Source organism: Hoplias malabaricus, chromosome Y (genome assembly GCF_029633855.1).
Source record: "Hoplias malabaricus isolate fHopMal1 chromosome Y, fHopMal1.hap1, whole genome shotgun sequence".
NCBI lineage: Eukaryota > Metazoa > Chordata > Actinopteri > Characiformes > Erythrinidae > Hoplias > Hoplias malabaricus.
Genome location: NC_089820.1, coordinates 29,170,904 through 29,183,329, shown reverse-complemented (window position 1 = coordinate 29,183,329; position 12,426 = coordinate 29,170,904). Strand labels below are relative to the sequence as shown.

The 12,426-nt window shown below is 43.7% G+C and overlaps 1 protein-coding gene across 1 annotated transcript in view; it reads left to right on the top strand.

The window, feature by feature from the left end:
* The window catches only part of LOC136678423 (acetoacetyl-CoA synthetase-like), a 63,359-nt gene that overhangs the window by 4,470 nt on the left and 46,463 nt on the right, over positions 1–12,426 (top strand). The window contains exons 3-5 of the mRNA XM_066656478.1: positions 2,441–2,561; positions 4,461–4,574; positions 9,892–10,095. Coding sequence (XP_066512575.1) covers positions 2,441–2,561; positions 4,461–4,574; positions 9,892–10,095 — 439 coding nt within the window. The remainder of the gene's footprint in view (positions 1–2,440; positions 2,562–4,460; positions 4,575–9,891; positions 10,096–12,426) is intronic.

Below are 12,426 nucleotides of genomic sequence, written 5' to 3'. Positions count from 1 at the left end.
ACGCCATGCAGCGGTAAATACACCAATAATCAATGATTACATACAGAAGGAGAACACACAGATAACAGACTTAACACTGCATTCGTAATCATGCGTTATCTATTTCTCACAGTCATCTACACACAGTCTTATCAGAATATTACGACCACCTCCTTGTATCTACACTCACTGTTCATTCTCTCAGCTCCACTGACCACACAGGAGCATGGGTAGTCCATCTGTGGCTCTGCATACTTTGTTACCCCCCTCTCCCCCTGTTCCTCAGCACCCAGGACCCCCACAGAGCAGGTGTGATGTGGTGGTGGATCATTCTCATCGCTGCAGTGACACTGACGTGGTGGTGGTGTGTTAGTGTGTGTTGTGCTGGTGTAGAGTGGATCAGACACAGCAGTGCTGCTGGAGTTTTTACACACACACACACACACACACTGAATTGCCTTTGTGTATGAAATGTCCTTTAGAAATAAACCATCCTGCCCTGGTTTAAATAAATCTGCTGAAGTCTGGAAGAAGATATCGGCGAACGTTCTGAGTTTAAAATTAGAACTGGGGATGAGTCTCCTGTCGGATACAACAAGGATGTAACAGCCCCGGGCCTCTGTGCTGTGGCTCTGGTGCTGAAAATCATACATCATATCCAAGCCGTATGATAGTAATAAGATCATATCGCGATGCTGAGCGTCTGTTTTCACTCAGGCCTTATTCACTGAACCTTATTCCTCTCTGTCAGCGTCTGATTGGGCAGCGCTTCTCCGTCTGTGTTCTTAAGACACCCACTTTTCCTTATTCAACCTTTAATGCACCCTGACCGCTCATTAATCTTTTTCCCTGGCAAACAGCACACAAAGCCCCTGCTCTGATCATTGTGTAGTGTCCTGGCTCTAAAGCCCATCCACTCCATCAAGCCTTAGATCCAGCAGAGCCGGTGATTTTTACCCTGTTTTTAAACTAAACTTTAGCATCAGTCTGGATTTCAGCTGACGTTTGACGTCCCACGTGAGTGAAGGCGGAGCGGCCGGACCCTCGGGGGGGGGGGGATTTGAGGTCAGAAACGTCACGGTTTGAGAGGCTCTCGGCTGACCTCGCCGTCTCACACGCAGCGGTCCGCGTACCATAAAACGCACAATAGCACACACAGCAAGTGGAAACCAGGCTGAGTGCAGGAAAGTCGCACTGAGGCCCCTCAGGATCTTTACGTTATTGAATTATTGAACAATATATGGACATTCCCTTAATTTCTTTGCTGACCTCAGTGTTGTACATTGTGTTTATTGTTTGTTTGTTTACATGAGAATAAACATCACCATTGTTTCATCCACTCGCTCTGTTTTCCGGAGACATTTACTGTGTGTTTGACTTCTGTACTTTCCTTATTTAAATACGCTTTAAATCTTTTGTAGATCAATTACGAGTGTAATTACGAGTGTTTTTTTACGTTGTTACGTTGTTCTTGCGTGATTTCAGGGATGTACGATTTTCACTGTACTCTGTAACTGCCTGGTTACCGTGCACACGGCAATTAAATTCTTCAAAATTATTCTTCAAATTCTTCAGTCTGTTTACACATTATTTTCCAGTTCCGATGCTTGAATATTGTTAATAATTAAAGCTTTTGCTCTGAGTTCATTGCTCTGTAAAAAGGGGTGCATTTGCGTGAAAATGCTATTATCTTTATATCAGTGGCAAAACAGGGCTTAATATGTGTTTAATGAATTAATCGTGTTTATCGCAGATAAGGGCTGGACGATATGGTCATAATTTATATCACATATTTCTTAATTTTGATCGATAGAAAATAAAAAAAAAGTATAAAATCCACTGATTAAAGCTCTGAGAACAAACAAGGAACATGACGTCACCCTCTTGGTTTTGTCAATATTAGTATTTTTAAACGAAATTTTAAATATCGAACTGATGACAGCGCCCTCTAATGACCGTCGGTCAGTGATGCTGTATATGATGTATATCGTTGTTACTGAAACATTTTATATAATATTATTGGCATATTCTGTAACTGTAGTTGAGGGTCTGGAGCCTCCCCAGAATCACCGTGTGCAAGGCAGGAACACATGCTGGGGGCGCCAGTCTTTCACAGGGCGTCACACACTCACACACTCACACCTACGAATAAATTTGAGTCACCAATCCCCTGGAGCTGTGAGACAGAGCCTGTACCTGCAGCGCATCTGGGGGAATATATTGATAATAAAATATGGCTGTAGTCACAGGCCTCCCTCCAGTTCTCGGTGCGTAACGAGTGAATGAAGCCTGTTGTGGCAGATGCAGAGCGCTGAAGAGTTAAGAGTTTCCTCATTAACAAACCCTCCATGAACTCATTAATCAATTAATTAAATGAATATAAACGACCCATTTTTTGACCCATTATTTTTTATGCCTCATTCCAGACCCCATTTTGAAGGTTGTTTTTTTTCTCTCGCAGGTGGTGGACGTGTCCAAGAAGGTTTCGGATGTTCCCGAGTGGTTTAAAGGCAGCAGACTGAACTACGCAGAGAATCTGCTCAAACACAGAGACCAGGACAAAGTGGCTCTGTACGCCGCTGGTCAGTAAACAGCGTACGATACGGTGCACACACAGCAAGGCCACAGGCTTTCACACACACTCCTCATGAGGGCATTCAGCTGTTACCCTGCAGCATTGTGTACACTCTTTACTTAGAGGGTGGGAGGCTCTGGAGCAGCTGCACATGAGCCTCACCACTGGAAGGGTATAACTCCCCCTCCCTCACGGCACTGAGCAGGGAACAAGTGGATCTGGCGTGGTCCTCGCTATTTTTTTCATGTGGCTGCCATCAGATCCTCACAGCAATGTTCTGATATCCAGTGTAAAGCCGTAGAGACACTTACTGCAGCAAAAGAGCAACAACCTCCTGAAGTGTGGCCTAAGGAGATTTCAAGTGCAAGCTTCATTTAAAAAAAAAATGTTTGGCATGAATACACACACTCACACACACACACACACATGAGTCTGTATTCTGAAACTCTGTGTGTGTGTGTGTGTGTGTATCTTTGATTTGTATCTCTAAAGATTGGAGCTGCCACCGAAGCACTCTGGCTAATGTAGAGCTAAATGAATTGTGGGCAGTAATTTGATTTGTGGCTGCGGTGTTCTGGTATGGGCAGGAGTGTGTGTGTGTGTGTGTGTGTCCTAATGGATGTCCTGTGTCCTGTTGATGTGATTGTCTATGTTTCATTGATCAGACCTGCGTCATCTCAAACGTAATGAAGGGCCGAGACGTGGGCGATATATTAATGATACTTTATCGTCAGTGAAGCTCCTGAGGTGTTCATTAGTATTCACACAGGAACAGAACTGTACTTTAAAACACGCTGAGTGATGGGATTAACCCCCATATTGTTGATGCCATTTAAACCAATTAATACTAATTAATACCCCCTACCCCGTTTTCAAGGGGTTAAAAAGGGCATAGGGGTTAAAATCTCCCCGTAAGAAACAGGACGACCTTCAAGACCCTGATACTTCATCAGAACACAAATAAAACAGAGCAGCGCTTCACTCCCAGGCGACTAGCGCCGCTCTGTAGCAGCTCTGCACCAGTCTGCAGTGATATCAGAGGAGCTGCTGGACTTTAGTTACATTTAGAGCCTCATTCTCCTTCAGAAGAGTTCCACAATCCCTGTCTCCTCTGTTTTGAAGCCGAATACAGATTCGTATTCAGCATCTTTTTGTTCCGGGTTTTCCTCCGGGTGACTGTCTGTGAGGAGTGTGGTGTGTTCTCCCTGTGTCTGTGTGGGTTTCCTCCGGGTGACTGTCTGTGAGGAGTGTGGTGTGTTCTCCCTGTGTCTGTGTGGGTTTCCTCCGGGTGACTGTCTGTGAGGAGTGTGGTGTGTTCTCCCTGTGTCTGCGTGGGTTTCCTCCGGGTGACTGTCTGTGAGGAGTGTGGTGTGTTCTCTCTGTGTCTGTGTGGGTTTCCTTCGGGTGCTCCGGTTTCCTCCCACAGTCCGAAAACACACATTGGTAGGTGGATTGGAGACTCAAAAGTGTCCATAGGTGTGAGTGAATGTGAGTGTGTATTCTCCCTGTGAAGGACTGGCACCCCCTCCAGGGTGTATTCCCGCCTTGTGCCCAATGATTCCAGGTAGGCTCTGGACCCACCGCAACCCTGAACTGGATAAGAGTTACAGACAATGAATGAATGAATAAATGAATGTTATAAGCAGTTAACATGAATGTTAAAAAAAGCCAGTTATAGTCTGTTTCATCACTGTAATTTTGTGTCATTATACTGTCAGCCGTAGCCTAATAATTGGGGGTCCTAGTGTGCGCGTGCGCTCTTTATTGCCACATACAGGTTTAATGCAGAAGACACATTTTGTTGTATTTTGTGCAATGACAAATTTTTACATTTACATTTTACACTGTGTTTATATATATATATATATATATATATATATATATGTATGTATGTGTATGTGTGTAGCGGAGGGGAAGGAGGAGATCGCTAAGGTGACGTTTGCGGAGCTGAGGCGGGATGTTGCTCTGTTTGCGGCGGCGATGAGGAAGATGGGCATCAAAACGGGCGACAGAGTCGTGGGTGAGTGTCTCAACTTTAACAGTATCCTACACCTGTGTGTGTGGAGGATGTGTGTGTGTGTGTGTGTGTGTGTGGAGGGTGTGTGGAGGTCAGCAGTGTGCTGCAGTAGCCCTTCTGTGGGTTTGGAGCAGACAGACCCTCGCCTTCACTCCCTCCACCATCACTTTTGGTACCGACCACTGCACACTGACCACAACGTTACGACCGTCACGGTGTGGCTCTTAAAGCTGCTCAGATCCTTTCTCCTGCTTCCAACATCGACTTCAGAAATGTTTCCCCTCGCTGCCGAACACACCCTCGCCCCTCAACAGGTGTCACCAAAGTAACCCCTTTATTCACCACACTTCTCAGTGGTTTTAATGTTGTGGCTGGTCCGTGTATGTGCTGGAGGTAAAGGAGGGTGCTGCTCGCTCCTGTAAAGTTACTGTGTTGGAGACACTTGAGAGGGAGGGAGAATAAATGGTTTCTTTATATTGCAGCATTTGGCTCACACACCCTCACTGGCAAACACCGCAGCTCCAGTCTGACTGGACCTCTCTCTATCTCTCTCTCTGTGTGTGTGTGTGTGTGTGTGTGTGTGTGTGTGTGTGTGTGTGTGTGTGTGTGTGTGTGTGTGTGTGTGTGTGTGTGTGTGTGTGTGTGTGTTCCATTAGCTGTATTACTTTCTCTGCAGTAATGAAATGGGTGGACCTCAGTGCAGTGACTCATACAACCACGTATCTCTCTCTCTCTCACACACACACACACACAAAGTTTTGGACTCTCCGGCTGGTTTAACAGGTTATAAATGTTAGAAAATGTGATGTCACTGATTCTACTACTGCCCACCCCACACACGTATACACACACACACGTTCTGGTTTGGACTCCCCGGCTGGTTAAACAGGTTATAAATGTAACAGAAATGTGATGTCAGTGCTTATCTCCACAATCCTGAAATTCAAGCACATCAGCCACATCACACCAGTGGACAGCCTCAGAGAGAACGGAGAAACAAACAAAACTAAACTAATATTAACAATAAAACCCCATCCCATTATTCCTGTGTGTGTGAGAGAGAATGTTGGTTTAACTCTTTCCACACATCCCCTGGTGACCGTGTTGTTTGAGGTGATGGTCCGGGGTCCTGTTGTTAGAGGTTAATAAACACTTGTGTTAAATGAAGTGTGCTGTTGATTTAACGAATTGTACGATCAGGAGACCGTCTGGAAACACACTGTTCTTCACTCGGTCACAACACAGCGACTACTTTTTAGAAACAACCTTTGACTGTATTTATATTGTTGTATTTATTGTAATTGTTATTTTATAAACACACACACACACACACATTGTCCAAACTTCACTGACCACCTTTTCATGTCCACACTGAAACTGTAATTAGTGTGAAAAGGTGTTTATATAAAATATAAATTTCATACTGTGTCAGGTTTACTGCCTCCACTTCCTTTTCAGTTTCTGAGAGAGGCCACGCCCCCTGACCCAGTCTTAGCATTTAGTTAGAGAACGGATACAGGAAGAAGGAGGAGGAGAATATAAATGCAACTGTGTCTGTGTCTGTGTGTGTGTCTGTGTCTGTGTGTGTCTATGTGTGTGTCTGTGTGTGTGTGTGTCTGTCTGTCTGTGTGTGTCTGTGTATGTGCGTGTCTGTCTGTCTGTGTGTCTATGTGTCTGTGCGTGTCTATGTGTCTGTGCGTGTCTGTGTGTGTCTGTCTGTGTGTGTCTGTGTGTGTGTCTGTGTATGTGTGTCTATGTGTGTGTGTGTGTGTCTGTGTGTGTGTGTGTGGAGCAGATAGAATGATGCTGTAGCTTTACTGACGTTTAATAAAATATAGAGCAGTGTCTTTAGTGCATCTCTCTCCCTCTCTTAGTTACATCTTCTTCTTCTTCTTATTATTATTATTACTATTATTAATATTAATATATATTTATACATACACACAGTACCGTGCAGAAGTCTTAGACCCCTAAGATAATGTTTAAACTAATGCCCTCAGTGAGTGTGGGGCTGGTATAAAGTTATATACAGGGTAGGCCATTTATATGGATACACCTTAATAAAATGGGACTGGTTGGTGATATTAATTTCCTGTTTGTGGCACATTAGTATATGTGAGGGAGGGAGGGGGACTTTTCAAGATGGGTGGTAACCATGGCGGCCATTTTGAAGTCGGCCATTTTGGATCCGACTTTTGTTTTTTCAATGGGAAGAGGGTCATGTGACACATCAAACTTATTGGGAATTTCACAAGAAAAACAATGGTGGTTGGTTTTAACGTAACTTTATTCTTTCATGAGTTATTTACAAGTTTCTGACCGCTTATAAAATGTGTTAAAAGTGCTGCCCATTGTGTTGGATTGTCAATGCAACCCTCTTCTCCCACTCTTCACACACTGATAGCAACACCGCAGGAGAAATGCTAGCACAGGCTTCAATGGTCACCACCGTCTAGAAAAGTCCCCCCCTCCCATATACCAGTGTGCCACAAACAGGAAGTTAATATTCACCAACCATTCCCATTTTATTAAGGTGTATCATATAAATGACCCACGCTGTATATCACAGTAAACATAAACTAATAATAATATAAAACACATATATATTTTTCTCTATAAAGCAGTGGGTGAGAGTGAGTTTGAAGAACAGTGTTTTGTTCAGATTCTCCTTGATTCACATGAATTTGTTAAATCCACCACACACTTTATTTAAAATCATTATTGATTCACCACTAAAACTAGGCACTGGATGATCACCTCAAATAATACACACTCCACGAGGAGAGCCTTGGACAAAGTTAAACACAGTCACACACAGAGGATCACACTGGAGGAATGTGACTGGGTTTATTCTAAAGTTTATTCACAAATAAACACTCACTGCTCAGATCAATAGCTTTTAAAGTCTCTGGTGCCTACGTCTATTGTGTACTGTATAATTATAATTTAAATAAGTGTTGTGTAATGTGTAATACTCATATCTCATCTCTCCAAAGCTCCAAAGAAGGTCATTTAATACTTTTTTATATACGTTTTTATTTGTCAATTCCTTGTCATTTTTAATTCAGTTTTTTTACGTAATGTAAAGAGCGGATGTTTGTAATTGTGTAAAATCAAGAAGAGGTTGTTTTGGGAGTGGGTTTTGTGTGTGTTTTTGTGTATAGACAGGGAGGAAGGTAAGGTGTTGTCTTTTGTTTCCTTTTGTTTACACTTAGGTAAGTTAGAGCTGTTTGTGGGTCAGTTAGGAGGGGTGTTTGTTTGTTGTTTTTGTCGGCTAAAGGCCAGCCTGAAGTTCACTGGTGTTTGGTTTCATTGTACATATCACATTTACAATATATATTCTATTCATTATTCATTCTGTGTTTCCGTTTGTGTCCTTTTTGTTTCACCATTTACATCTGCTACAGTTATTCCCTTCATATATATTAATTTCAACCCATTCCTCATTCTGTTACGGCTCAACCCTAGACTGGGTCGTAACAGTAGCTCTGCTGGATCACCATCGTCTGCCACATCAGCGTCACGAGTTACGTTTCATGCAACATTTCATGTGCCCTGCCCCATAAAGGACATAGGGCTTTCCCCCTGGGAATGTGGAGTAGGACTGAGCCGTGCAGGGCACATCAAATTATAGAAGTGAATCTAAATAAAATAAAACTTCAGACGTCAAAAATGACTGCTAATGTACACCTTTTTAATTGTAGTAAAGAATTGTCACAGGAAGCCTACACTGGGCTCTGTGGGGGCAGGAAGGTGTTCTGTGTAGATGCTTGAGCCCTACGTAGTGCAGAACGTTGAGCCGATTGAGACGGGGCCGGGGGAAAAAGGCGAAAGTCTTCACAGCGCTCTGTAGCTCTTTCACACGGCTGATAAACACAGATTAAAGGTTTCTGGTGACTGCAGTGATGTGGAAACTGAATTCAGCAGCAAGACTAGAACCACCACACGGATCTGACACAGCGCCCCCTGTTGAGGAGTGGGGGGTAATTCAGGCAGTGAGTGGATGGTCAGTTGTTGAAGGTGATGATGATGATGGAAGCAGTGTAAGGATCTGAGGCACGGTGATTAGGGCCACACTGTGATGTTCAGAGCGACTCCCAGACTCCGGTGCCGTGGACTGTTCCCGGTGTGCAGTGGGCAGTGGGCTCGGGTCGCACTGATGGTTGAGGGTGTGACGGTGAGGGCCCATAGAGTGTAATGACAGCTGCTGTGTTTAAATGATATGAATGTATAGCCAGTCAGAGCAGCTCATTTGCATATAAAGTACTTCAAAGGTGCAGTAAGAGAAGGAAACAGCCTGGTTATTTATTGCAGATTAAACCGAGGCTGGGAGATGGTCACGGAAGGAGAATCACGGCATAAAACCACAAGAGGTTTGAGGGAAAACTAAAATAACCAGAAAACTGTAGCGTAGCAGCCGTGAAGAGCGGGGTTTACTGCTGTGAGTGATGGTGCAGTGCTACTGAAACGCACGTCATTAAACTGTAAAAGACACTAAAAGCGCATTGAAACCATAAAACACACACCTCACAGACGTGCTCCAGGCTCCTTCTGCGCTCAGAACACACAGATCACACACGAGGATCTCCGTCCTCCTCCCACCGCTCTCTCATTTACCTCCAATATTTATCTTGCCTCCTTTCTCTCTCTCCTTTCTCTCCCTCTTCCTTAGCCTTCCTCTCGCTGACGTCAGAGACGTTACAAATCGAAATTAATTCAACTAAGAGCTTTCAGTGTTAAATCACTCCGAGACCTTTACTGTCTGAAGACTGGTTCATTGCCCTTTAACACACACTTCTCTCTCTGTCTGTCTCTCTCTCTCTCTCTCTCTGTCTGTCTGTCTCTCTCTCTCTCTCTCTCTGTCTGTCTGTCTCTCTCTCTCTCTCTCTCACTCTCTGTCTCTCTCTCTCTCTGTCTCTCTCTCCTTTTTTTCTGTTCATTCATTCATGTTCTTGTCTTTTCATCCACTTTTCTCTTGCTCTCCCTTATTTTCTTTCTCCTCTTTCTCCTTTCTTTTCTTTCTGTCTTTCCCTCTATTCTTTTGTCTCAATCTTTCTCTGTCTTTTGCTTTTGTAATCACTTCTTATTCTACTGCCTTTTGTTCTGTGGTCGTGTTTTTTTTTTTTTTTTACTCTCTCTTTGTTTTCCTTTCTTCTGTCTCTTTTGTACTTTAAATTTATCACTTTATTTTCTTTCTGCCTTCATTTATATTGTGTTCTCTCTCTCTCTCTCTCTCTCCCTCTCTCTCTCTCTGTCTCTCTCTCTCTCTCTCCCTCTCTCTTTCTCTCTGTCTGTGTCTCTCTCTCTCTCTCTCTCTCAGGTTATCTTCCTAATGGAGTCCATGCTGTGGAGGCGATGCTGGCTGCTGCGAGTATTGGAGCGATTTGGAGCGCCTCTTCTCCGGACTTTGGGGTCAATGTAAGAGCTCAGCAGTGTCCAGTGTTTTTGAGTCACACGAGCGCCGCGAGGCAGGACACACCTCACAGAGCACATCACTGTAATTTCACACGAGGGCTTAGAAACTGTGATTTGATGAAATAAGGACACGGTTGCTTTGATGCTCAGCGCTGAATAGCACCTCCTTGTGGAGGAGCTTTGTAAATGTGTGTGAACGGCACCACCATTTGTACAGAATATCTCTGTATTAATGACATACAAAGCTGAGTTTTACAGGAACACCTGGCAGATACTTTAAAGCAACACTAGGTAGTATTTTTATCTTGTGGTGCTCCACTGAGCTGTAACTGGGAGCAATCGAGCCTCTGTGGTTGCTACCTTGGGCTCAGCACTGCAGAAACTGCACTATGTATCTATCACGGAGGGTATAAATCAATGGCATGTCATAGCAGAGAACAATGTACAATGCCATCTAGTGATTAGAATGATTAACAATTAACAACACCCCAACATCAACTAGCTGAACTTTAAAACGTGACATGATACATTCTACATTAAAGCAACAATAGGTAAGGTTTGGTAGGTGGATCCATGGCGTCTCTATATTAGAAAGATGTATTCACTTTTACAGCACTGTCCTGAAATCAGGGGCATTGGGGATGGAATGTGGTGGTTTCCTACCCTCCTCCAAATGTTACATAGTGTCGTTTCTGCAGTGCTGAGTCCAGAGTAGCAATGAGAGAGTCTTTATTCTCCCTGTTTCAGCCCAGGGGAGCTTCGTATTGATTTCGAAGCTTTAATTACCAGTTAAAATATTCTACCTAGTGTTCCTTTAACACTTCATTTTTTACCACGGATGGGGCTGTTGTTTTAAAGCTGCTGTTGATCTGAGCTGGTTGAACCCAGGTCTGAATAAAGTGCTTGGGTCAGCTGTGATACATTTAAATGAAAACGGTTTTATAATACGTCTCCACTATTAACTCTACAAAGCTGCTCAAGAGCACCACTCAGTGGCGAGGATCAATAAACGCTAACGCATAAAGACAAGAAACGAAAGCTGAATGATTGGTGAACTGTAGGTGAGGGTTTGTTAAACGGCCACAGACCCTCAGACAGTAAAGTTCAGGTGAGGTTTTGTAGTTCTGATCTTTGTTATTAGATGAATTACAGTTTTGTGGCCAGTTTAAAGATGACAAAATATAACTACGACATTCACCGAACCTCACTTTAGAGGAACACTATGTAATATTTTTTTATCTTGCAATAACAGCTTCCAAATCAATGTGATGCTTCAGTGTTTAGTCACTGGGAGAATAGAGTGGTGCTGTTGTGTTGTTGCTACTCTACACTCTGCACTGCAGAAACTGCACTATGTATCGTTTGGAGGAGGGTAGGAACCCCCCCCCCCCCCCCCGGCTATTTATTTCAGTACAGTGGAGGAGTAAAGAGCTTCTTACGTGGTGTTCCACAGCAGCCCCTTGGTTAGGGACCGTCTCAAAATGACCAGAGAAAAGGGGTAAAAAGAGATTCGTTTGTGCGCAGGTTAATTCTTCAGTTCTTTAAACCATTTCTATTCATGTGTTCATCATAAATGTAAAGGAGAGCTGTGTTTACTAATGATTTCAGAAATGGAAATACAGGGTTTAGTTCTGACAGAAGAAGCATGGCCCAGGTAACTTTCTGAAATGCAACTTTTTTTTAGTTTTAGGACCACTCCAGAATCCAGGTCAGATAAATAGAGTGGGTCGTTGGAGGCTAAATCACTCTCTCTCACACACACACACACACACACACACACACACACACACACACACACACACACATATATATATCTGACCTGGGAGTTACGCAGACTTGCTCTCTCCCGCCTTCTATCTCACACACACACACACACACACTCTCTCTCTCTCTCTCTCTCTCTCTCTCTCTCTCTCTCTCTCTCTCTCTCTCTCTGTCTTTGGTGTTTATAAATAAAGAGTGGCCTGAGGGCAGCAGTGTTTGAGTAAATGTGGTGAAAGCAGCTGCATTGTTCCAGCCTCTGCTTTAGTGACCACACAAGACTAATGCAGCTCTTATAAAACTCCTATACAACACACACACACACATACACACACACACACACACACACACACAAACAAACAAGCACACAACAAACACAGGCTCAGCACAGATGCAACACGTGCATATAACACACACAACATTGCCATCCTGTGGACACACTGTGGAACTGCAGCTCCTCTCTGAATTTATTCTGGTTTACAATTTCTTCTTGTGTGTGTGTGTTATGATCATTATTATTAAACATTATTGACAATGTTACTGAGCATTCTCTGTCTTTCTCTCTCTCTCTCTCTCTCTCTCTCTCTCTCTCTCTCTCTCTCTTTCTCTTTCTCTCACTCTCTCTCTCTCCCCCCCTCTCTCTCTCTCTCTCTCCCCCCCTCTCTCTCACTCTCCCTCA